General features: G+C 51.5%; 8 protein-coding genes across 8 annotated transcripts; 2 read left to right on the forward strand and 6 right to left on the reverse strand.

The window, feature by feature from the left end:
- Positions 1-986: 986 nt before the first annotated feature.
- Positions 987-2,899, reverse strand: MIND_00530100 (uncharacterized protein; the record flags this gene model as incomplete). Its single annotated transcript, XM_037362088.1, has 5 exons — positions 987-1,969; positions 2,020-2,275; positions 2,330-2,475; positions 2,522-2,843; positions 2,897-2,899. 5 exons carry the CDS (start codon positions 2,897-2,899, stop codon positions 987-989), a joined length of 1,710 nt encoding a protein of 569 aa, XP_037222380.1.
- Positions 2,900-8,197: 5,298 nt separating this feature from the next.
- On the forward strand, positions 8,198-9,578 carry MIND_00530300 (uncharacterized protein; the record flags this gene model as incomplete). Its single annotated transcript, XM_037362089.1, has 8 exons — positions 8,198-8,242; positions 8,294-8,445; positions 8,493-8,587; positions 8,639-8,694; positions 8,740-8,817; positions 8,865-8,916; positions 8,967-9,037; positions 9,084-9,578. The coding sequence occupies 8 exons, from the start codon at positions 8,198-8,200 to the stop codon at positions 9,576-9,578; spliced, it is 1,044 nt and encodes a 347-aa protein (XP_037222381.1).
- Positions 9,579-11,042: 1,464 nt separating this feature from the next.
- Positions 11,043-11,715, forward strand: MIND_00530400 (TPR-REGION domain-containing protein; the record flags this gene model as incomplete). Its single annotated transcript, XM_037362090.1, has 6 exons — positions 11,043-11,086; positions 11,139-11,243; positions 11,292-11,322; positions 11,372-11,431; positions 11,480-11,650; positions 11,698-11,715. The coding sequence occupies 6 exons, from the start codon at positions 11,043-11,045 to the stop codon at positions 11,713-11,715; spliced, it is 429 nt and encodes a 142-aa protein (XP_037222382.1).
- A 1,232-nt stretch (positions 11,716-12,947) lies between these two features.
- MIND_00530500 (Dopey-N domain-containing protein) lies at positions 12,948-19,246 on the reverse strand (the record flags this gene model as incomplete). The annotated part of the gene is made up of 20 exons (XM_037362091.1): positions 12,948-13,332; positions 13,381-13,505; positions 13,553-14,259; positions 14,306-14,435; positions 14,483-14,558; positions 14,612-14,764; positions 14,813-14,964; positions 15,014-16,083; positions 16,135-16,385; positions 16,435-16,567; positions 16,617-16,926; positions 16,980-17,432; positions 17,479-17,583; positions 17,636-17,746; positions 17,806-18,296; positions 18,340-18,619; positions 18,669-18,749; positions 18,798-18,944; positions 18,998-19,131; positions 19,183-19,246. The coding sequence occupies 20 exons, from the start codon at positions 19,244-19,246 to the stop codon at positions 12,948-12,950; spliced, it is 5,358 nt and encodes a 1,785-aa protein (XP_037222383.1).
- Positions 19,247-19,405: 159 nt separating this feature from the next.
- MIND_00530600 (uncharacterized protein) lies at positions 19,406-20,820 on the reverse strand (the record flags this gene model as incomplete). Its single annotated transcript, XM_037362092.1, has 4 exons — positions 19,406-19,697; positions 19,743-20,022; positions 20,069-20,124; positions 20,171-20,820. 4 exons carry the CDS (start codon positions 20,818-20,820, stop codon positions 19,406-19,408), a joined length of 1,278 nt encoding a protein of 425 aa, XP_037222384.1.
- Positions 20,821-20,970: 150 nt separating this feature from the next.
- On the reverse strand, positions 20,971-21,519 carry MIND_00530700 (uncharacterized protein; the record flags this gene model as incomplete). Its single annotated transcript, XM_037362093.1, has 3 exons — positions 20,971-21,305; positions 21,352-21,361; positions 21,421-21,519. The coding sequence occupies 3 exons, from the start codon at positions 21,517-21,519 to the stop codon at positions 20,971-20,973; spliced, it is 444 nt and encodes a 147-aa protein (XP_037222385.1).
- A 157-nt stretch (positions 21,520-21,676) lies between these two features.
- Positions 21,677-22,054, reverse strand: MIND_00530800 (ATP synthase subunit e, mitochondrial; the record flags this gene model as incomplete). Its single annotated transcript, XM_037362094.1, has 3 exons — positions 21,677-21,750; positions 21,811-21,985; positions 22,034-22,054. The coding sequence occupies 3 exons, from the start codon at positions 22,052-22,054 to the stop codon at positions 21,677-21,679; spliced, it is 270 nt and encodes an 89-aa protein (XP_037222386.1).
- Positions 22,055-22,258: 204 nt separating this feature from the next.
- Positions 22,259-23,510, reverse strand: MIND_00530900 (Precursor to secretory protein; the record flags this gene model as incomplete). Its single annotated transcript, XM_037362095.1, has 7 exons — positions 22,259-22,291; positions 22,339-22,357; positions 22,403-22,865; positions 22,910-23,181; positions 23,231-23,278; positions 23,328-23,347; positions 23,397-23,510. 7 exons carry the CDS (start codon positions 23,508-23,510, stop codon positions 22,259-22,261), a joined length of 969 nt encoding a protein of 322 aa, XP_037222387.1.
- Between the last annotated feature and the right edge of the window lie 390 nt (positions 23,511-23,900).

Consider the following 23,900-nt stretch of genomic DNA (forward strand, 5'->3'; position numbering starts at 1 on the left):
TCGCTCTCAAGTTCTCCACGAGCACGGGCTGAACTGCTCCACGCGCGAATACCTCTCCATATTCAGCAATCTTGCGCGTCAGCTCCGCGCGTGTCGGCGCGAGGTCAAGACGGTCCAGTTGTTCATCTTGGTGGGCCGTTTGCGGGTCCATCGCCGAGGTTCTTGTTAACATGCCTCCAGAAAGAAATGGAAGACGAGAGACGCGGCCGTCATGGTGAACGCATTGAGGAACTTGCGGCCGTGCTGTCGTCAGAGAAGTTTCGGGTCAGCTATTGAAGCGGGTTGACTATGAGTTGGGGGGTGTTTTGCAGTGTGTCGCGGCCCTGAGGGTGGCGACTTGAGTACTTAAGCAGTAGGTATTGTGGGTTTAGTTCGGAAGTCGTGTACTTACTGTTGTAACTTGTCGTGTTAGATAATGCTATGGCGTGCCGAGTCAATGGCCAGTCCGTCGACCACTTAATAAGCCATGGGATGATGTGAGGTCTTTACAAGTCGACGCAGAGCAAGATATCGAGCTTGAGTCGTTTCGAAGTTTTGTCCAACCCAGAATACGTGACGGTCACGGCCACGTGCTGATTATTGTGGCGGTGCCCACTACGTCGAGGAACTAGCAGCCGTGCTGTCGTCAGCGCGATTTCGGTCCCGCGATTGACATTTAGGCAGACGCGGCATGCTACAGTGAGGTCAGAACCGCGAGGCGTGAGAGGTGTACAGTATTAGTGGCTTGCAGCTTTGTGAATATTATGCGCTTTCAAGTTGTTGTGTGAGCGGAATGGACAGCCAATTTTGATAGTGTTGGGCCATTTCATGGCGCCATGAGAGGCATGCGCAAGTATATGACGCAAAGGGCAATATTTTGAGCAGGTTGTAGTTCTTCGTAGTGGGAGTTGCAGCGCAACCTCGATGTCACGGTGACATTCATAAGCGCCAACAGAGTGTATTTTCTTCTACTAGTATCTGGACAGCTCAGAACTAATCATAATTACTCAAGGAATGGTCAAGAACGGCTGCTGTCCTTCTTCCGAGAGAACAGTAGACTCGGACTCGGGGGCCAAAATGCCCCGCTCAATCGCAACCATCTTCTTCTTCCACAACAGGCCTGCGTAGTTGCCTTTGTTGTACCCCGCCGCTGGATCCGGCGGCGCCTCCTGAGCCCACTCATCGGGGCTCAGCCTCATCGACATCCCCCCTCTCTTGGCCCAAAACGGGTCGGCCGACCTGTCCGTCGGCAGCAGCCTTTTGGTTGTGTTGTGAACAGGCTCTTCGGTGACGACGGGACGCAGTGGTGGGAAGACGACGTCTGCAGGGAACGAAAGCAGCACGGGAGACGCCGCGCCGGGAGAAAGGTAATGTTTTGTTGGCGCTGTGGACACAGTGTTGCCGACGACGACTACCGGAATGCGTGCTTGGAGGTATTGTATCCTGCCCGGCGCGACCTCGAGCGGCTTCCCCACGATGGTATGCGAGTCCCACAAGCCCTCCTCCGTTTGCGCGGCGGCGTCTGCATCGCTGCGAGCGACATCATCGAGAATGCCGTTGTCGTGGTTGCCATCGAGGCAGCGAGCGATTTCGCGTGAGTAGACCGCTTGGAGGTTTATGACGAGGTTTGCGCCAGTGGAGCCATAGTAGGCCGTAAACGCAGGCGCAATATATTCAGGGACCTCGAGGGAGAAGTCGAAATAGGGCTTGTCGTGACTGACGGCCCCGCCGGCGCTCTCAGAGGGCACAAAAAAGGAGAGCTCATGCAAGTTCTCATGGAAGAGATGTTCGGTGCGGGCGAGAGATATCAGGTCTGAGTGTGCGGAGTAGCGGCGAATATCGTTGTTCGAGAATTCTGTGTCCCCGCCGGCCGCCGCCTCCCGCTTGGCCCAGTCCATGTTCTGCGTGATGCCAAGTGTGAGGAATACGCGCGACATGGTTGTGGAGCCCTTGGTCGCATTGATAGACACCCTACCCGTTATCTTCTCACCTGGATCTGCATGAGCGAGGCACCACCAATCGTAAATGGAAGACCAAAACCTCGTTGCACTGTGTTCCCACCCTCCAGCCTTACTTCCCCAACGTAGACAGTTTGTTCGGGCGAGGGGAAGCATCGTTCTCTCTTCTCTATCCATTGTTGCACATCAGGGGGCGCAGGGTCACCGTGATCGTTGGCCGCATCCCGAAAGACCGCTGTGATAACGGAGGGCAGGCTGGTTTGCTTGACGAAATTCGGGGCAAAGTTTGTATGTCCTGCGCTTTGCTCGACAACATTCCCATCGGTGAATGCTACTAGCTGTGGCGGGATTAAGTATCTCCGCTCGGGCAGATAAAAAAAATAGATGCTTACCGCCACATAGTTGTAGGCCAAATCATAGCTTCCATGTCGCCTTATTGGGGAACTTGTTAACACCGCTCGATAGGCCATTATTGCCGGAGGATAGTTGACTGCTGGAGATACTACAGTGAACGGAGCGACCTGCGGAGCAGAAAAGTCTTCGTGGATAAGTCCCACAAGATAATGATCAGCGTAAAGAATCACCCAAATCGCTTCCAAACAACGTCGCCTCCGTGGTCCACGTCTTGCGCTCTTCTGCCTTAACGACCCAGAGTGCAGGGTCGCCGAGTGCTCGGTCGTAGGCGGTGTAGTTGTAAATTATTTCATCCTTGTCCTGAGAACGGACCATCCACCTGTACTGCGAATCCGGCCGTGTCTGGTTGTCTGCTTTGACGATTGGGGGCAATTTTGCGCCAGGACGCATATATTTCACCTCGGCGAACTCATCGAGGCTGAGGCGGAGCGCGACGGAGGCAACTTTGGTCCCACAGTGTGCTGGGGCGACCTTGATTCGCAAATCGCCTACGTAAGAGAGAGCCAAAGTTCAGAGTTGGATGTAGAGTGGAAGGAGAGACTCATCATGAGACGTTGTTTCGGGCGCAAGGTCCTCTGCCCGCACCCAGGCCTGGACACGACAGCCGCTGCTCGACTGTGTGTTGGTTTTGTCGAGCTCGAGAGCGGAGCAGTGGATTGCTGATCCCGCCGCAAAGAGGGTGATGAGACGCTTGAGATACGGCCTCATAGTGGGATGAAGGCATGGTCTTCACAGCGCGTTTATAAGCACTTCAAGATAGGCGCCTGGATTCAATTGACCAGACGGGATGGAATCAGTTGCGGCGTCAGGGCTGCTGCTCCGAGTTGAGTAGAAAGTTGAAAGCGCTATGGAATGATTACCATAGTTCTGCCTCAGAGATACGACAGCTGCAACGACGTTCACAAACAGAACGAAGTTCGGAGTTTGTGCTTATGGGTGACCAAAAGTGGGACTGAGTGCTTATCTAAAAGCACACTCGTCAGCAGCTCTGGACCGGTCTTTGATAATCAATCATCACAATCACAGGCTATCACAGGCTATCACTTTGCGGCACGCCTGCGGCAGACCGGTATTCACCTGTCAAGAGGAGTTGGAAAGCACTGGCAGTGTACTTTTATTGTAGAACATGACGTTCTGTTTGTACTCCGCCGCGTGTCGGCCTTATTTCATCTATCATCATCTATAATATGAAAACAGCTGGAAATCGCGTAATGACAGAAAATCACGTTTTGGTCATGCGTTTTGATTGATGGCACGTGAAATTCATGTGACCACCCCTCGGATACCGCCCGCCGGTGGCGAGCCGCAGGCGACAGCGGCCGTGTGGGCGCTGCAAAATAATTATTTTTTGTCCATGCCAGAGGCACGGACGTTATACTTGTTTCATTGAAGAGGTCAAGGTGTATGCACGTGACGATCACATCAGATCGTGAAATCGCTTATCGAAGTCTTCCTTGAACACGACCATACAACTTAAGCTTGACTGTAAGTGCGTCAATTATGCACACAACCGCTTCGGGTGACACTTTTAGGTCCCTGCCGAGTTTCTATTCCCCGGTATGAGCAACACAGGAATGTATATTTTTATGGTTAGCCCCTCCTTAAGCTCTGAATTCGAAGACCTTTCTTGCCTTAAAAGCACATATCTCTTCCCTCGGCAATGTCCCACTGGCAGCGAAGTGACAGGCTGGCTAAATAAATGTGATGCCGCTCCCTCACCCCGCATTCGCATTCCATGCAAACAAGCCTCGCCCTTAGGACCCTGCTCGTGCACATCGCTAGCCTCATATGAGCCAGCTACAGTCGGTAGAGAGTTGGTAACTCAGGCCGCTGGCAATGGCCATCTTCTCGCAACGTCATCTCCGTCGACACTTTTCCAAGCGACGTTTATCTTTGTGGAGGCCCCTGTTCTCCAGCGCCCCCCTTCGGTCTCCCATCAATGCAGCCAGCCATAAGTAAATGCGCTTCTGCACGACAATGTGATATGGCTCCGCTTCCGCCAGCCATCGTCTACGTCCTGGGCGGATGGGTGTGTTGGACAAGTTGCCGCTGTTTCTGAACCCTCAAGTTTTCATCAAGGGGTATGCGCCAGCGCAAGCCGAGACGTCAGGGGGGAGGGGAGGGGGGTGGTCTGGTGGCCTTAATTCACTTTTCTTTTGTAGGGTACAGAGTGGCTGGGAATGCTATTAATGGTCTCAGAATGCATATAATTGTCATTGAAAGCAGATTTTGGGGTTCTTCTGAGGCATGTATAAGCATTTTGATAGGAATTTCCTGTTTAGGTGGTGATGACACAGCCACGTCACACCCAAGTCACGCCAGTTATGCCCGCAGCCAAAATTGGTTTTATAATGATGTCTGCAGGGTGAATGTGGGTGGAGGGCACAAGAAGGGACACTATATATAGAGGAAATTAGTAGTACTGCATAACATTTTCACCAGTTTCTGGCGACCATCAAGGAATTGCCTTTTTGGGACATCACGTGCAATCACGTGGCGTGACGTCACACAGGGAGGGGGGTGTCCAGCAGTAGCTAATTCACTTTTCCGACCTGACGTTGGGGGTTTCAGGTATGCATACCTCTTGGTTTTCATCGTAGGATCTGGGCATCTGCGGGGACCTTCTCCTGCAGGGCGTAATCTTCGCGCAAATATCGCACTACTTCACTTTTTATCCTTCCGATGTCCTCGCCCTTCGGCTGTTCGTTTTCGGTCTCCTGCTGCTCACGACGCTCAAGACGATGCAAATGCTGTGCGTGGCCAAAGTACCAACTTGGCATATAAAGTGAAGTTGGTTGCAGCGGGATTATGTGGGTTCAAAACGTCGCATTCTTTGCCCAGGTGGGCCCGGCGACGGGGTTGTTCTTCACACATTGGCTTGAGCAGACCAGCTTAGGTACACTCTCTGATGTTTTCCGCGGTCTTCCTCATCGTTGACAGTGTGTGGCGCGTGCATATCGTTTTACGTGCAGATGTTTCTTTGTCATCGTCTCTGGGTAATGCGCGACATTACACTGGCCTATCTTCTCGGCATTCACCTCTTGTAGATCATCAGTAAAAACAGCTACATTGTCGCTACCCTGCTTGTCGTCTTCGTGTTTGCCTTGGTTGCAGCGTTCGTGATGGTATGTTCTCGTTCTTATTGTGATGTTTACTTAACGCACAGATGGCCTTCACGTTGCACCATATCGACTCGCCAACGCGCAACATATTCCTTTCGATCCACATCGGCGTGGTTTTCGGTGGAGACCTTCTTCTTTGCTTGTCTATGGCGCATTTCATACTCGTATGCAGACTTTTTTTTCCCCTTCGCTCCGGCTGAAACATGGCACAGAAAACCTCGAAACGAGTCCTTCCTCATACCGCGGGGATGCTCCACGCCATCCTCAAGCTGACGTTCCAGACCGCCGCGTGCCCTATGTGCGATGATGAACCTGATCACCTCGCGCACGTCCGACAAGCCCGACCCTTACAACGTCTCGCTCCTGCTCTCCCTCATCACCACCAACATCATCCCGAAACTCTACGCCATCAGCGCGCTGTGGACGCTCAACTCGCGGCGCGCGATACGGCTCGGCGGCGCATCGGGCCGGGATACCGGCAGCAGCGATGTACTGAGTGGAAGTGGTACGAGGCGGAGGACCGGGCGGGGGCTGGAGTTGGGCACGTTAGGAAATGTCCGAAAGGACAACTCCGATGCAGATGTGAAGGCGAGAGGGATGGAGGAGGACAGTCTCAGATGACAACAGCGTGGAATAGAATTACTATAGCATTCAGAGTCTAAAACAAAAACTGTGTACGCCAACATTCCACCAATTACTTGACTAGCAACTTATTTAACCATGGCCAAATGTGATTTTTTGTACTAGGTTGGACCGGGGAATACATCTTCACTTCATCTGATTCAAGAATGTAGGATTCTTCGGGCGCGGATGTAATTTTGAACGTTGATCGCGTTAGGTCCTACTACTACTACAGTTTGTTTGTTTGTAATACGGTAATACAGTAGCACATATTTTCGCGCTGGGCTCGGTCTTGCAGCATTTCCGGGTCGGTGTTCCCCATTTAACCCGTGCTGCCGTCGTCCTTCTCCAGGTTGATGATCCCAAGTTCGTGCTTCTTGGCTGGATTGTCTTCCGAGGGCGTCGAAACGCTCACAAAAACTTGGTGGAATGGAATGCCCCAGCCATCGCCACATCAATACGCTCGCCAGTCATCGGCACCGTGCGTTTCGTGACCTCGCCTAATGCTTCTCTCTGCTAGTGCTACCCGACCGTGATCATCTCTCGAAAATGTCCGTTTGTCCAGCGATGCGCAACAACTGGATCTTTTCACTGGCGTTTTTCCTGTCGTCGCCGGGATATCCTGGTCTAAGTTTAACACAAAACACGGCTCACCCAAGTATTCGTCGAGTCGGTCAGAGATTGGACATCGAGTGGGAGGGAGTAGGACTGCGCAGCAAAGGCTTGAGTAAACACTACCCAACGCGACGGTTGCTCAAGCAAGCCGCAACACCAACCAAGAACATACTAGAGAGCAAACTCGTCAGTGGGCGTTTAGGAAGTGTCTTTTGACATACGCAGCTGCTCTGTGAAACTCTTCTTTTGCTCTTCTTCATTGCTTCTTCAAGTTCTTCAACTTCTTGACGAAAACATCGCACTCCGTAAGACTCCGTACCCCATCCGCCGGCTATGACCCCATCAACTTCACTCATTCAACGGGACTGCGGCCTGCGGCAGTGCCGCCATACCAAACCAGAAGCAAGGTTTTTTGTTGCCTCAGCGGTTTGCTTGCTGTGTGGCGAAGTAGAAGCACGGAGCTAAATGGAAGACGAGAGACGCGGCTTTCGTTGAACAGATGTCGAGGAGATCGCACGACAGCATCGTATGCTTTCGTCGAGAAGAAGAAGTTCACTTGGTCGTTTATTCGGATATTGGTCGCGCCAGAGTCGTGCCACAGAGATTCAGGTCGACGGTTCAGTTCCGCAACATCAGTGAACACTGAGTGGATGTCCGAGGCAGATGCAGAGAGCAATATACGCCACGAAATTTTGATGAAATTGCACAGCAAGCGAGGCTAAGTGTTACTGTCACATCAAATTACGCGATCAACGTCCGCTTCTTTCCAAACCAAGTATGTGGGTCAATAATTTAAGCCATGGGCCGATTCTCTCGTGCGCAAGCCACGCATCCCGACAGGGGGCCCATTAGCGGTGGCATTTTTAGGTGCCTGTTCGCCGGCCGACGATCAGAAAAACAGGTGCTTGGTACTGTTGCAATTGGCAGGAACGCAGACTGAGACTGAGCACGCTTCTAGGGGACAGCTCATGGCCAACCCTATCATCGTAGCCAATGGGCCTTCGACGTCTCTGCATGGGATCCAGACCTTTGCGCCCATTGATTGTGTTTTTGCCCTCCCCTCGCTCGCAACTTTTGAGCAATTCACTAGTGTCAAATTGACCGTCCTGATCTCCCTGGATTAATTCAATTTCGCTCCTCCAACACCAACCGAGCGCATACAATCGCGTGCGTATTTTTCACGCTGAACATGCAACGCGCCTCTAGTCTCCGGGGCCAACCATGCTATTCTTGCTCGTTGCTGAGCTCGAAGCAGCGGCGGACTCGGACTTGCACAATCGAGAGATCAGCGGCAAGGTTGGATCGTCTTCTCGTCAACATCTCGATCACTACTTTCCCCCAACTTCCCCCCCACCCGACGGGCTCTTTTTTTTTCGATGGAGCTCCTATTTTTCATCGGCACACTAGTGGTTCCTATCATGTGGGCTACAGACGCCGACGCGTATAAAAGCGAGTCCGAAAGAAGCGAAAAGTAGGATCCACTCGACGATGCCCCCAGTTAATCCACTCGTCTTCTCTGCTTTGGGTGGTTGGGTGAGTGACCAGTTGCAGCCGTTCTTTTTGTGGAACCTGACGCATTTATAGGATTTGGGTATCTGTGGGGACCTCATCCTGCAGGGCGTCATCTTTGCGCAAATAGCCCATTACTTCAATCTCTATCGCTCCGATGTGCCTGCCCTCCGCGCGTTCGTCTTCGGCCTCTTGTTCCTCACGACGCTGAGGTCGATGCAAATGATGTGCGTGGCTTGACTGAATGTATTCTGACGTGTAATGTCCATTGCAGCGCCATCATGTGGGTCCAGAATGTCGAGTACTTCACCGATATCGACGGAGCGGTGGGAATGTTCTTTTCCCACTGGCTTATGAAGATCAGCGTAGGTGAATAACACTCGAAGCGAAGCTCTGTCGCGGTCATTCATGTCTTTATAGCTTTTGGCGCTTCCATATCCTTCTACGTGCAGATGTTTCTCTGCCACCGTCTTTGGGTAACAGTCCCTTCCGAGCTCGCTTGTAATACTCAACTTGCGCAGGTCCTCAGCAAAAACCTCTACGTGGTCGCTCTTCTGTTGTTCGTCTTTATATTCGCCTTGGTCGCGGCTTTGATATTGGTATGTGTCCGTTTGATTGCTACAGTTTATGTGCTCATTTCGCTCAGATGGCCTTCACGTTCAATATATCCACTTCGCAAGACCTGCGCAACACCTTTCGTGAGTTGTTATCAAAGTCAAGTTTCACGTAGGCTGAATCGACATCCCAGTTTCGCTCCACGTCGGTGTCGTGTTTGGCGGAGACCTCCTTCTTTGTCTGACGACGGCGTATTTCTTGCTGGTGCGTGAACAATGTCACTTCTTCCCGCGACTAACAGGCGGTTTAGAAAACCTCAAAACAAGTCTTGCCCCAGACTGCGGGGATGCTCAACGCGATCCTGAAGCTGACCTTCCAGACCGCCGCGCCAGGCGCCGTCTGCGCGATGATCAACCTGATTACGTCACGCCTAGCGTCCACGCCCAACCCGTACAACACCTCGCTGCTGATCTCCGTTATCGCCACCGACATTCTCCCCAAAATATACGCGTTGAGTGCGATGTGGACGCTCAACTCACGGCGCTCAATCCGTGTTGGCGGGTCATCCGGGCAGGACAGCAGCACGGAGGGGCCGAGCGGGGGAAGGAGAACCGGCACGAGCGGCGGGCGTGGCGGTGTCGAGCTTGGCACGTTTGGAAAAGTGCAGCGCATCCAAGTCAGGACTCAGGTGCAGACTGCGCAGCATACCGACGAGGACGGGGCCATGTTTGGGAAAGACGACGCCGATTTGAAGTCGCGGGGGATGGAGGAGGCCAGTGTCGAGACGGACAAGCGGGTATTTTGATTGCATTGGACTTATACTACTTGTTTTATATTCCCATGTTAGGACCAACGCTAGCAAGCCTCGATGTATTGAATATCACTCTTTCATGTTGTTGGGAATTTTCGCCATCTGCCGCAGCCCACGCATCCCGATGCACCAGCTCGTTTCCCAACACGCCCACGTGAGCCGGAACCAATCGAGTATGGCTTCCGAAACCCCCTCAACTCTCTGTCGAAGCGCCTCGTCAGCGGCTCGTCCGCAGGCTTCCGCATACTGGGGTCCAACAGTTTCGCGATCGCGCCGGTGCAGTCGATGAGCAATGTCGCCGTCAATTCCAGGCCAGCCTTCTTCGCCATTGCTAGATGTATGCGTTTGATCAATCGCACGCCCAGGACCGCGCCAAAGAGTTCAGCGTCGAGAGAGCGGTAGTCTTCATAGCGTCCGAGGTATCCTTTCATGACGAATGTCCCGAATGGGGTGGCAGTACGAGCTGCGGCACCCACTCCGAGTGCTCGTCGCGAGCCGTCTGTGAACACTTCAATGTGGATTTGTGGGCTGATGGAGCTTGTAGGCTGGGCTGGGGTGCCACCAACAAAAGGGTGCGGGTGAAGAAGTGGTCGCTGGATGGTGTGGATTCCGAGTCGGACTGCAGCGGTAGCGGTATTCATCCTGGATTTGTTGGTTTCAGTGTCTTTGGCGTTGAGAGGCCTCCGTGCTCTTTATATTGAGCCATGTCGCTCGTCAAAGCGCCAGCTTGAATGTCCTGCACGTCCATCGAGGTCAAGGCGACAGGGCTTGGAACACGCAATGACCAGGTGTCCTTTTGAGTTGTCGATTGGCGCGCAATTATCAGATCGCGGAGAACACAGCCGGCGTCCATATGTGCGACGCGTGAATGCCAACAAAGACGCTTCTTGCTGCAGAGACCATGGAAGTTGGAAGTAAGAGGGTTTTCTCCATCAAATGTCAATATTTGCAGGATTTTGTCGTTCGGGACCGCATTGTCATACTGAGGAGCGTTGGTTCCGTGGCTTATATGTGCTGTAACTCATAAGGCGACTATGTGGCCCATAAATTAATGAAGAGGTCGTGGTGGATGCGTCATTGAGCGAAGCGGCAACAGCTACTGCCAACGCAGTACATCAAGCCGTTGATCACTTTCAAAAGTTCCCACAGCCCTTCGTCCTCTTCGGAGTGACATACATAAAATTGGTATGTCTTTCTGTCGTTCTTGTCTTCTCAAGCCTTATGTCGCTTCCCTCAATAGGAACGATACAGAGAAGGTTAGTTATCCAGTGTCACTTGTGCTTTCATCCGTTCTAATTCCTGGTCCAGATTAGCATGGCCCCTGCACAAGGATGACACGCTAGTTCAGAGTGGCGCTCTACGGAGCACAATATTTTTTGGCTTTTATTTTACATTTTGTTCCTTCTCCCTTACCCATCTTCATTCATCTTCCTCTGTCACAAGGCACGCTTCTGAAAGATGAAAGCAACACCCTCTAAATTCAAGGAAACTAATACTCAGAGGCGTGCATGGACCTCTTCATTAGCAATTCCAAGAGGCTTAACGCCGAGTCAGATACAACAAATATTCCAATGCCCTTGTCGAGGACTGCGATGCCCAAACACCAGTGATCTTCAAGTTATACACAAACCGTGCCGCCTGTTCTTCCAAGCTTTCCAGGTGCGCCCATGTAGTTCCCAGCAAGCTACGTCCACTAATCAAACACAGGCATTTTGACGCGTTAATGGATGCGCAAGAGGTACAATCGGGCCACTCGCTCCCTCGCTCGTTGACCTGGAACCGTTAAGAGCGTCAAACTTGACTCGACATGCAGCAAAGGATACCTTAAAGCAGCTCTAGCGGCCGAGGTGTGTTCTACCAGTGACATCCACCTCTCGAAGCGCTCATACTGCCAGGACCTCAGATATTGGGCAACGGCAGAAGAAGTCTGCAACACGGGCCTTTCCACACTCGATGACCCAACTCCAAGCAAGCCTGTCGCGTGGAAGAAAAAGGACCTTCCGTGGCTTACTGCTGCCGCACTCGCCCACCAAGACAGGCTGCGGAAAACGGCGGCGTCTAGTAGTGTGCGTGACCCTCGCTGCATCCTGCTTTTCTCACTTTGGAGGGCTAGAGGTGGACAATCGCATAGCTGGGAAGTCGCTGTATCGAGATGGCACTGTTGCGGAAATCCATAAACGATATCCCAGAGAAATTTGGCGGGACGCTTGAACCAACGGACCCTGCCAAAAGGCTTGCGGACCCTACAAGTCGACGGTCCAACGTCTTTTCACCCACCCTGTCCAGAAAAAACAAGCGTGTTCGGTCTATGCTACAGTGCGGGTGCTGGTATGATACTCTTCAAGACATAAAATGGCATGCAATGCGCCCCTGGCGCCAACAAATAAAGTCCGTCATCACAAGTGCGCCCGTTTTTACTTGCGCAGCAGCGAGAACCGCTTCGCGCCCTGGCCCTGGCCGTGCTGCCCGCCGCTGGAGGCCGTCGACGCGGCGAACTGGGCGTACATCACGTGGGCGTCGCGGGGCGACTGCTGGTGGCTCATGGAGGGGAATGCGCTCGATGTGGCGCCGGCGGGGAGGAGGCCATAGGCGGGTGATGGGGCGGTGGGCTGGTATTTGGTGAAGGTCGACATGGTATGGTGGATAGGGTGTAGGATCGGTATGTGGTGGGTGAATAAATGCAAAATAAAAGATGCAAGTGCAAGTGGTCGTCGACAAAGTGGATGCAAAGGAACGCGAATTAGGTGGGTGGTCGTTAAAGATACGTGGAGCGGGCGCGTGTCGCGTTAATACGGAGGGTAGTTGGGTGGGGCGGGGGGATGGAAGCTAGCTTGGTTTGGACGCGTTAGTTATAAGTAGGCGTCTGTGTACGGCACGCGAGACAAAAGGCCTGTTCAGGGAATCAGCCAACACCTGTCACCGAAGCACACCACCCACAATGAGCTCTTAATTGTCTGGAGCAGACTCGGTAGAGAGGTGCTTGATCGTCCGGTGTGCATCCCTGCCAGGCTATATACCGCCTGCCATCCCCGACAAAAGACAAGGGCGGGTCGCGTGAGATATGTGATGCATCCTAGAATAAGGGCGCTTCCAAATTTGGAAAGAGGTATCCATCGCTAAAGCCCTTTCCCATCAGCTAAAGTACAACGCGCGCCGTAGATGGGGCAATGGAGGAGTCACCGTGAGTGCTGGCGTTCCCATCCTGAATGAAAAGAAGTTTTCTGCGGCGGTATCAAATCGAAAGACTGCTCAATCCAGAACAAAGTCGCTGTTCCTCCATGAAAGAAGTTAGAGCCATGCCGCAGGGAGAGGTATCAGAATAATGCTCGGTCGTACTCTAATCAGGACAAAGAAATAAGTTAGTCACCGTCCGTCAAACATATCCTCCACCAGCCCCCGCTCCACCGCCGCCCAATCCACATTCCCCGCACTCGCATACACACTCTCATACGCAGCCATGCTCACACTCGCAAAGAACGGGCCCAAGTCCCTGATACTCTCAATCTGCCTTATCGTGTTCAACATCGGCCTCCGTAGCGGGCGGGCAACTTGACTGCCATTGGGGAACGTCAGCGTATTGGCAGCAGGGCTGACTGTGAGCAATCCGTTCGTCGCTGGTGGGTCACGTGACTCAGCGACGGGAAGGTCGGCCACGAGTTCCGCTATTTGGTCGAGCATGGCCTCGGGGAAGCACTCGTCAGGGCGGTATATCGCGTCGACGGTGTCGGTGATGAAGATCCATTGGTGTCTGGTGACGTCAGATTGGATAAGATAAGATGAGATAAAGAAGACTGACATTTGGAATTCCTCCGATTGCAAAGTCAGCAGCAAGTCGAGACACTTGCTCGCGGAAAGGATGAGCTGTAAATCTTCAGCACCATCAGGTGGTAAAGCCGTCATAAGCTGTTCGAATATCCGATACTGCAAAAGACATTAGATCCAATCACCGAATAATCGTAATTACTCGCCAACTCAGTTAACAGCACCGGCCAGAAGCTCGTCAGATTGTGGGCCGAAAGACGACACAGTAGCACACGTATGCACAGGTACACCTCGCTCTGCACAATTGGCGCAGTCACATTGCGCAGGATATCAACCAGCTTCTCTTGGATTGACGGCAAGAGCGTGAGGAAGAAATTCTTCTCGCCCGTGAACAAGATATACGACAACCGCCTGACATTCAGCGACCGTACGAGCATCTCGTACTCGCGGTTGGTGAATATATTCGCCGACGGCGCGGTCGCGACTTTGGCCAACAGCTCCGGAAACGCCGCCTTGTCTTGGTCGAACAGTGCCTTGAATATCAACTTCCACTTGTCTGCCGATTCTGAAGTGCAGTTGAACAGTTTGTTGTCGTTGAGCAGCTCGACAACCGGGGCGCGCCACGTCTTCAGCGTTGACGGGATCTTGGTCATCTCTTCTATCATGCCCATCACCGCCGGGTCCACGTCCAGCGGCTTGGATGCAGATGACGAAGATTTGCCCTTCATTGCAGGACTGACAATGTAATAGACAATATTCGTGCATGCCGCGACCACTTTGTCGTTGTCCATAAGGAATTTGCGGAGACCAGACATTGCAGTGGTAGCGATAAATTGGTTGATTTGGGAAGCCAGTTCGAAGGATGCCGGTCGAGGGTCGCTGAGCGAGGTCACACTTGAAGAGAGTTTCTCATCTAAAACAGTTATTGTTGTTCTCAACAACGAAAAAGCAAATCATGCCTCGAGGAGCAGGTGATTCTCGCCCGTTGGTGACCAAAGCATCCTTCGTACTCCTCCGAATCCACGACCCCTGGTCATACGCACGCCCAACGAAGACCACACATGAATCGAGAAGTTTCCCAAACGTTTCCTGAGTCCATCAGTTACTATTTCCCCAGCTCCCTTGACTCAACAAACCTGAAGCTCTTTGCGAATCTTGCGATCCTCCATCGCGGTCGTTTGCGTGACCTTCTCCGCTAATATCGTCAAGCATCTGACAAAAACGGGTCAAACACGCAGGGTAGCAAGAGCTGATGAAAAGAGAACCTCAAGGCTGGATATGTCTGCGGCTTGAACTCTCTGGTACCTCCTGAAACATCTTTGACTAGTTGTAAATACCTGCCCCAGACTTGTAGCGCAAGCGGGCCCTCAAGTCGTTGGAGGTATTGTTCCAGGAATTTGAATAGAACGGATTCGGTTCTTCAAGGCAAATTAATGAGTCATTCAATATGGTGAAGATGCACGCACAAGTCAGGGTTAATAGCCTGCTTTTTACTCCTCTCCGATATGCCCGACACGCGGCACGTGATGCTTTCGCAGATCATATGAACTGCACTTTGTGCGCTGGCGATGAGGACATCGACGAGCTCAAAAGCTTGTTCATAGGGCACCTGTGACTCCTGTTTATAGTCGGTCAACACGGTTCTGGAGCAATAATAATATACCCACAGGGAGCTCCCGATTCCAACAATCGATAATGGACTCAAACACCTCTGCCGACTGCATCCTGAAAAGATGTTCCAGTACCCTCCGACACCTCATCCTCGTCCTATTATAGATCATGGCAAGACTCTCATCTTTTGACTCCCACACCCTGCGTTCCTCCCATGCTAGTGTTGACCAAACGAGATACAGCACCCTTACCCCTTCATGGAGCGAGCGATAGCCAGCGGACTTGGCCGTGAGTTGGTCATCCGGAGAATTCTGTGTGCTTTCCGAGCTAAACACCGTCGAAACGTATCCCAGCAACCCGCCGCCCTCTGCCGACTTCTCTGGAACAGTCGGATCATCATCGGAACTCGATGGCTCTGCGGGATACGCCAAGCTCAAGAGGACCATTCGCTCTAGCCCACCAAGGAGCATGACGAGCTCCGCGTCGGTCGCACTTGACTTGAGGTCGTCTTTGAATAACCCATCCTCGAATGTCACACGCAACACATCTCCCAGCGAGGCCAGCAACTGCTTACACATACACTCGTTGAGTGGGGTGACCGCCGCTTGCAATGCGGGTTGGAATTGCGGAACTGCCATTAATACGAAGTCCAGCCAATGTTGCAGTACTGGCCGGTTTGTCGGTGTGGAAATGCCGTCAACAAGGGTTTGGATCAGCAGTGGGTTGATTGGCAATGAACGACTGCTAATGTCTTGAGATGTGTCTGGATTTGATGTGGCGTCGACTGGTGCGTCCGCTTGTCGTTGTTTGTTGGTTTCGTGAGCAACGGATGCGGAAATGAGAGAATGAAGTAGATGCAGGAGTTTGTTTTGCAGGTCGAGTCGCGTTCGATGGATTGAGAAATAGAGTTTGCCAATGATAGCTGCCTCGATGGTTTCGACAGTGACCGGGTCCATTTCTCCCCGAGCAGCAATGGATTGTAACAAGTCAATCGAAGTTGACTGGATAGCGAGGTTGTTGGGATGCATCACACTTTCAGAAGCTGGTTTGGGTTCGGATTGCAAGAATCGCATCAGTATTTCAACAAGAACATCCAAATAAGTCGGTTCAGCATCAGGAAAGCCGCCTATAAATGAAGTGGTTTGAAAGACTTCGTCAATGAAACGATGCAACATACCAGATTCAACTCGTTGAATCAACCCCGAATGGTGGGACCGCTTAATTGGAGTGCTCCGCGTGGTTTTGGCAAAACCTTGACCACCAAAACGGGTGATACCAAGGAGCATATCCAATAGATGGTTTACATAACGTTGATCAAATGGCCGCTCATAGAAGAAGCCTTGGAGCTCTTTGCCTTTGACCTTGGTTGTCGTTGGTAGTCGACGGATACCTGGGTCTAGTAGATCAAACAAGATTGGGTCTAAAACTCTGCATATGGTTTAGCTTTGAGGAGGACAACCAGTCAAACCTGCCGCACCGCAGATACGATTTGAGACTACATCTCATCCAAGTTTCTCCTATGCGGCGAAGGGCAGGGTCATCGTTCTTAAGCGTGTCAAGAACGATCATCATGGGAACCCTGAACCGGAAGCCAGGAAGTAAAGTGTCCTCTGAAACAGCTTAGCTATCCATTCAGTTCCCGTCTCAATCTCAGCTTACCAGTCAATCTCCACAAGACTCCAAACGCCTCATATGCATCTTGGACGTTCCGTGACTCCGGCGATGTCATTGTTTGAGCAAGAATCGACTCCACATGAGATCTGCTTGTAGCCCTCTCAAGGGACCAGATGAGGTTGACGGAACGGGCGTGGTAGACAGTGAGATTCGGACGAAGATATTCCAGTAATCGCGTGACCATCTTGTACATTGTCGGTCGGTCGTCTACCAAAAGCTTTGGCAACAGCGTCGGGGTAGCATGCAGTGCAACAATCAGGGAAATTGCACGATCAACGACCGTAAAGTTGCAAGACTGGGAAATCGAGGACTTGAGCATAAAAAAACTGGAGAAAGTATTGGAACTACCTCGTGCTCGAATATCGCCAGTACCGATGGTAGCCATTCTTGAGGCTTCCAGGATATTGTCATTGGTGCTTCCAGTCGAGTTGAAAGTCGATCCATCAACAACAAAGACTGTGCTAATACTTCTCGAAGGGAAGCTGGTGTCGAACACCCATCGACCAAGAATTGCGAACAAGTCGTACTTGTTGTGGCTAAACTCTGGAATGACGATGCGAATGGAGTGGTGAATGGTCCCTCTGGAAGCTCAGTGTCCTCGCGCGACGTTTTGCAACCATAGAAGTTGGTGGCAAAGGTATATGGCCGTTGCGATTGGGCAGCCTTTTCCATATCGCCAGTAAGTTCTGGTCGTTGCAGGAGCGCCGCGTGCGGAATCTGCTGCAAAATAGCTTCAAGGAGTATTAGAGTAGAGCGAACAGCGGGTGTCAAGGCCTTCTCGCGATTCAATTGTATTTCGATCTTCGTAGAAGATGAGTAAAGAAAGGTGACAAAGAAGAACGCATACGTCAACCAAATCGACAAGAGAAGCAAAGATGATTGGGAGGTGTATGGTCCGGACCTCTTCATCTTGGACGAATGTTTTGAGGACGAACAGAATCATTTCAATTGCCTAAAAATACCTCAATCAAAAAACTTATATTTGAACAAAGTGATTAGCAAACCTCTGTCTCTGTCCCAGTGCCCGAAATTTCGTTGAAAACGGCGCCAAGCAACTGCTTCCATAGAACAGGAGGTTCTACCGCCTCGTACAGCGTGCTCGCAGTCATGGTCACCTATGATACTGTGTGAGCTTTCCACGCAAAACGAGGGACAAACACGAGTAAAAGTTCACCTCTTCAGCACCATCCGCAGTCTCTATCAAGTACTTGATCGCCCTGAAAGCGTCGAAAACCAACGATTCAGTCAACGACGCGCCAATTTCCCACTTGTCCAACAGTGAAATGAAGATTTTGAAAGGCCGTGACTCGGCATATTCTCCAGACGGCGAAGTCATTTCCTCCTTGAGAGTGGATCGAAGTAAAACCAGAGCGTGTTCGCGTAGGTAGGCGATCTGGTGCTCGCTGTTTTCGTCTGGACCCAAAAGCCACGTATATAACCGACGATTCAGAGACAAGTCACGCCGAAGGACAACACTGGTCGCTGCACGCATCAGAATAGCGCGGTCTTCCGCTTGAGCTTGTCGTATCGCGACGCTGTCGACACGCATGGATTGAAGGAGTAAATCAAGGGCTCCTCGTCGGACGAGGAGGTTGTCGTCTTCAAGGGCGGCGGCGAAAGAACGAATCATAAGTCCGATATCACGTCCAATGATCAGAGTTATGTCTGCTTCATGAGCAAAATACTCGCAATATAACTTGAAGCGCACCTTCTTCCGCGTTAAGGCGAGGTAGCCGACGAGAAAGAAGGTTGAGGGCGTTTCCGCGCGCCGAAGGCGTCGTCAGCATCACCAGCCACATGTTTTGGAAGAAAAATGAAGGCGACACAGTGCCTGACAGCCTATCGAGTAGCCCTAAGACCTTTTCGAAGAACTCTCCCGTTTCCTCTTCCAGACCAGGCAACAGGGCAATGATGAACGACTTCATGATTGGCCGCAGCGATGTTTGGAGAGGTAGGTAGTGGATTTCGTACAGATTTAGCAATGCAGGCTATGGTGCAAGTTTCAGTGAGTAAAACTGGTTCGTTGTACACACGCACCTTGACTGAGGTTGCAGCATACTCGAAGAAAGGAAACAATCCAGACGACCACACTGCCAAATCCCGTTTCAGACCTTCGGACTAGAAAACAGGTAAAGAGCACTCCACGATATGACGAGCAGTACTCACTCCAAGAACTGCGAGAATATGCGAATAAACATCCAAAGCGCGTTGGTGGACTCCAGTTGGTAAAGCAGGGTTGAGACATTGCGAGAGCCGCTTCGCGACAATCAACTTGCGCGGGATCTCCTTGAACTGCATGTAAGACTGGAATGTCTACGGCAGTGGGGTGGTCAGAACCAGTCGAAAAGATTCGACTCAAGACGCACCTTGAGCAGTTGTTTGAGAAACGCAATGCAGTCTGCCCACTCATGGACATTGTCGAAGGAGTTGAGACACCGCTCAACCTGTTGCGTATATTTTTTGTATTTTGGGTCGGTGGCGAAGGCCTGCTGAGCGGCAACTTGGCCAAAAGATTAGCGCGAGGAAATAAGGAATTGTCGATATAACACACCCCGTTCGTTGTTCCTATCCGATACCCATTTCTTCACCGACCCATCTGAAGACGGCTTCAACATCGAGCCAGACTTCGAACCGAAGCCACGAGTTCACGCAGTTGACGTCGAAACTGCGGTCGTGGCGGGAGTAGAGTCAAAGATGTCACAGGCGCTGAACACGCTTCTGACCCGTTGTAAGATGTGTTGGATCGAATAAATTACACAGATAAAATACTACAACTACGCAAGCATAACCACATCCGAGTCTCCTCCGTCTGAAGGCGGCGCGACAGCAACCGTTTGCATCCTCGATGGGACTGCCGAACTTGACCTGGAAGGATTCAATGATGGCCCAGCAGCGACAGCACTAGTGTTTTTTAATGCTTTTGGTTTTGGACCAGGTTTGCTGGTGCCTGACGATATCGTCGGCACCTTTGGCAACACCACCGACGCCTGCTTTTCTACATGGTCTGCGAACGGCGAATCCTTCCCACCAATCCACGTCTTGGTAAACCATCGACCACCAGCAATGCTGAAATCAGTTAGTCAGCGATTAGAATAGGAAGATGGAACATACCCTCTAATTTCACGGTTAACTACGCGCCAGTTGCGAACTTTGGCGCCTGAGCGATCGAGAGTGACTGTTTGCGGAGCACTCGTGTTGATCTTCTGAGGTGGCTGGACGGGAAATGGCTTCAACGGGAGCGGATATTGTGGTAGGGGGACTTCATGCAGGTTTATAGGAACATCTTCGACCACGAGACCATTGACTGGAGGTGGTAGCCCCTCTGGTTCAGGCGAGTTGCCTTCAAAGTGAGCCGTAACAGGCGAAGACGCGGCTGTTCCAGTATATCCAGCTGGGGGGGATTGAATACTTGATAGTCAAAACAAGACGTAGCATACCTTCACTTGCCACATCCGCATTGTCTTCTGGTTGTGGTAGCAATATAGCTTTTGGTCTGAGATTCCATCAGCCTACGAATTTGAACGGGGATAAAATCCTACTTCGGGCCAGGCTTTGCTCGTGGTCGGGTAACCGTCTTTCGAGGCGCCTTCTCTTTCTTGGAAGGCGTGGCTGAAACACTGACAGACGGACTGGGATTGGTTAGAGGGACGATGCTAAGCGGTGGTGGTGGGATGACGGGTGTGCTGCTGTTGCTAGCGTTGGGATTGTTCTTGCTCAAATCGATAGTGCTCATCTGGCCGGCGTGTTCATGAGCCCGATGAGGCGATACCTCAAACCAGGTCATGCTCGGCGCAAGATTTCCGGCAGTTTGTCCCATTATTTTCTCTGCAGCGATTCTCTCTTCCTCCGCGACTTTCTTCTCTGTTTTCCGAGGCTTGCGCTTATTCGGCGCCTTCCGCTTGGTAGGTGGCTCCCCAGATGTGGAAATGGTCGTCGTATTGGCTGGAGGGGGAGGCTGGATTGGTGGTGAGGTTATAACAGGGGCTTCATCGTCGTCGATGAGTTGGTCTTCTTCGTCTTCTTCATCGGTCAATGCAGAAATCGGTCGTTTTCGAGAGGTTGTTGTGGTCTGGGTGGCAGTTGGACCACCAGCGTTTTTGACCAGTAGCTTGACCCGTCGAGTTGGTGCTGGCGAGGTCTCTTCACGAAGAGTCGAAATCTGAGGCGCATCGACCTCTCCAACCTCCATGACTGAACAGAGAAGAGACTTGTGAATTATGAATTGATGCTTTAACGGGTGACATGAAGGCAATTGTGGAAAAGCGTGATTCGGACAAATCACAACGTTTCATTTGAGTCGCCCACTGACAGCCACTGACCAGAAAGCCAGTAATTCATGCTAGATACGCAGAGACTTATTCTCGTAACCTTCCCATTTCCCCAGACCATCTCCGCCAACTTCGATAACAGCCGTAGAGTAAAAAATGTGCGCTGTCGGCTTTAAGGCATCATAGTCTTTTGTTAACCCGTTCTCATCTCTTTCTATTTGTGTGCCCCAAACACTCCAGTTCTCCGTTATGCTGTTATACGAGCCCACACAACATCCACACGTCTTGCAGCGGTATCGCGTCTTGTACGGTTTGCCGTCGGTGACGTATTTATCGAGTTTTGGGTTAGTCGAGGTCCATGAGAATGCTGAAGCTGGAAAATGGATGGTCCATATGCATGGAGATCCTGTAATGCTCTATGAAGACCAAGTCAATGCCAACACTGACCCTACCGTTCATTTTCTGGCGAAGATAAGCATTCGTTACACATGTGAAGCAACGGAACGGGAGACCGCAAATACCTGACATCGCGTGCAATGACAAAACGCGCTGAGAGTCGGTTTACCGGTAACTTCATACGTTATAGCACCACAGAAACAAGAGCCTTGTCGAGCAGCCATGGGTGGAGAAGAGAAGGGTAAACTGCTTTCCGGTCAGGTGCGATCAAGCCCAGAAAAAGCGGATAACCACACACCTTAGACAACACTCGAAGCAGTCCAACGGACAAGGAGACAGGTCAAAACCATCTATGTTGGCAAAAACGAATGAAATTACAAGCTATGCAGTGGCTTCCCATTGTTTGATTAACTTTTCGAGGTCGAAACGTGGGTCGTCGGGGTCCGTTACGAGCGCTGGAGAGAGAGTGGAATACTGAATATTGCTGAGAATGGTGAGAAACAAGGCACACGTACAGCCAGCTTTTGGAGCCTGTTGCTTCTTTATCCAAGCCTCCTTCGCCTGCGCAATCAGGTGCTCTCGCTGGTGAGCAGCGGCTTCGATTTTATGGACGTCATGAGCTGCTTGGAGTGTTCGGCGATGGTACCAGCCATAAGCGACGCCAGTGAAGAGTGCTGTATACCGCACGACCTACAAAAACCTGGTGAGTGATGACTAGGCGACATTTTTGGAGCTTACATTAACTGTAGGCGACCCCATAACTATTCGGAAGGTGCTTGGGAAGGGTGTTAAACACGCTGGAAGCGAGGGACAAAGCGTCCGAGGGCAAGAAGTATTTCGTGACGATCAAAAATTTCACGCCAGCAACCAAGTCCCATCCAACTAATAGTAACCTAACGATGTTTACTCCAAAATAAAGTACAACTGGAGCTAATATGTACCAGGAGGCGGCCAGCGCAAGTCTCAAAAATCGCCCCAGTTCCGCTTGAACTTGTACTAATGGGAGTCAGGATTGTAAAAGCGACAAGGAAAAGTCAAGGTACCTTGTACGGGAGGTTTTTCCTGAAGCGAGTCAGTGCTTGTTGTTACGAAGGAATTGAAACATACCGTAGTTTGTCTCCTGCATTCTTGGGTGGCTTATATCCTTCCGAACCAGTTCCCCAGTCGGCTCTAGGCTCGGCCTTGGCATTCCTATAGCGCTCTTTGGGGTCCATTTTCTCGGGAGGAGTTGTCCGCGTCAGCTTTGGCTTGCCAGAATCTGGCGCTGCATTAGCCGGAGGCTCGACTACAGGCGGTTGTGCTTCAATTTGCTCGTCATGTGGATGGGGGACAGCGACTGGGTGTTGACCCTCATCCTCTGGCGTGGCAACATGCTCACCTTCGACCGAGCCAGGCTCTTCTTTCGGAGGGTCATGAGCAGCAAGTGCTTCGTCCACAGAGATGCCTTGGAATTCGGCCTCCTTCTCAGCCTCCTTCCGTTCAATGGATTCGTGATGGGCGAAATGCTCGAGGTCTTCGGGGTGGTTATATGACTCGTCTGTTTGCGTTTCGGGTGTTGAGTGGAATTCCTCTGAGATAGATTAAATGCGCAAAAGGGGGAACACGTATACGAACCTTCATGATGCAAGAAAAACTCGCTCTCCACATCATAATGGTGACCTTCCGCGCCCAGCGACTCAAAATTGGGCAATCCTTCAAGACCAACAGCCTCAAACTCCTCTGGCGACACCCTTCCATCATGGTCTTTATCCAGCATGTTGAGTACGGTGCCAGAAATGTGATCAGCCTTCTTCTGGTGTTCCTCGTCGTCTTTGGACTTTTTCTGCGAGTAGACGTGATGCACTCCATAGATGGCCTCTATTTCCTCACGGTCCCACCATCCGTCTCTGTCTGAGATTGGCAATTGAGAAATGGAGGAGTTGGGAAGCAACACACCGGTTGAGGTCGTGTAGCTGGAAGAAACTCCGCAAATCGAATGACTCGCTGAGAAGAGCTTAAGAAAGACCCAGAAAACATAATATAAAGAGTTTACATGTGATGCTCCGTGGCCATCTACTCGAAGTTAGTGCTCGTTGTATCTTCTCCGAGAAAGAGCGCCTACGTGTCTTTGAGCATACGCCTTGATGTCTTCGCCTGGTCTCATTCCCGTTCCATGGTCGCCATGTGCAGAAACTAGGCGGGCTAAGATGAGCACTGCGAGACAGCGAGCCTTCATCGTTGTTGTAGGTAAAGTTAGCGCAAGTCACGTGCTCGATCATTGTCTTGTGAGCTGTGAGCCGTCTGTGTGAAGTATTTATCCTCACCGAAACTGCCAAGTTCGTTTGTGATCAGGAGTTTAAAATACTGTAGATGCAGGCGGCGGGCGCTCGAGTCAGAGCGGACAAAGGGCGATTCAGCTTGGTGTCAGTCCGTCTTTGTCGTCGGCAAGCAGTCGGAACTACGCTTGGCAAATGTAGGACTCGACTTGGTTCAGGACATGGCCTCTGGGAAACCTGAACAAGAATAGCTTCCCGCGATCTCGATGTTACTGTAATGGGACCAAAAATCGGGTGAAGGTCCAGTTTTTTGCCTCCACCTTCTCGGCTTGGTTGCCCGTTGAACTTGT

The sequence above is a fragment of the Mycena indigotica genome (genome assembly GCF_014461135.1).
Source record: "Mycena indigotica strain 171206Taipei chromosome Unknown Mind.scaff0004, whole genome shotgun sequence".
NCBI lineage: Eukaryota > Fungi > Basidiomycota > Agaricomycetes > Agaricales > Mycenaceae > Mycena > Mycena indigotica.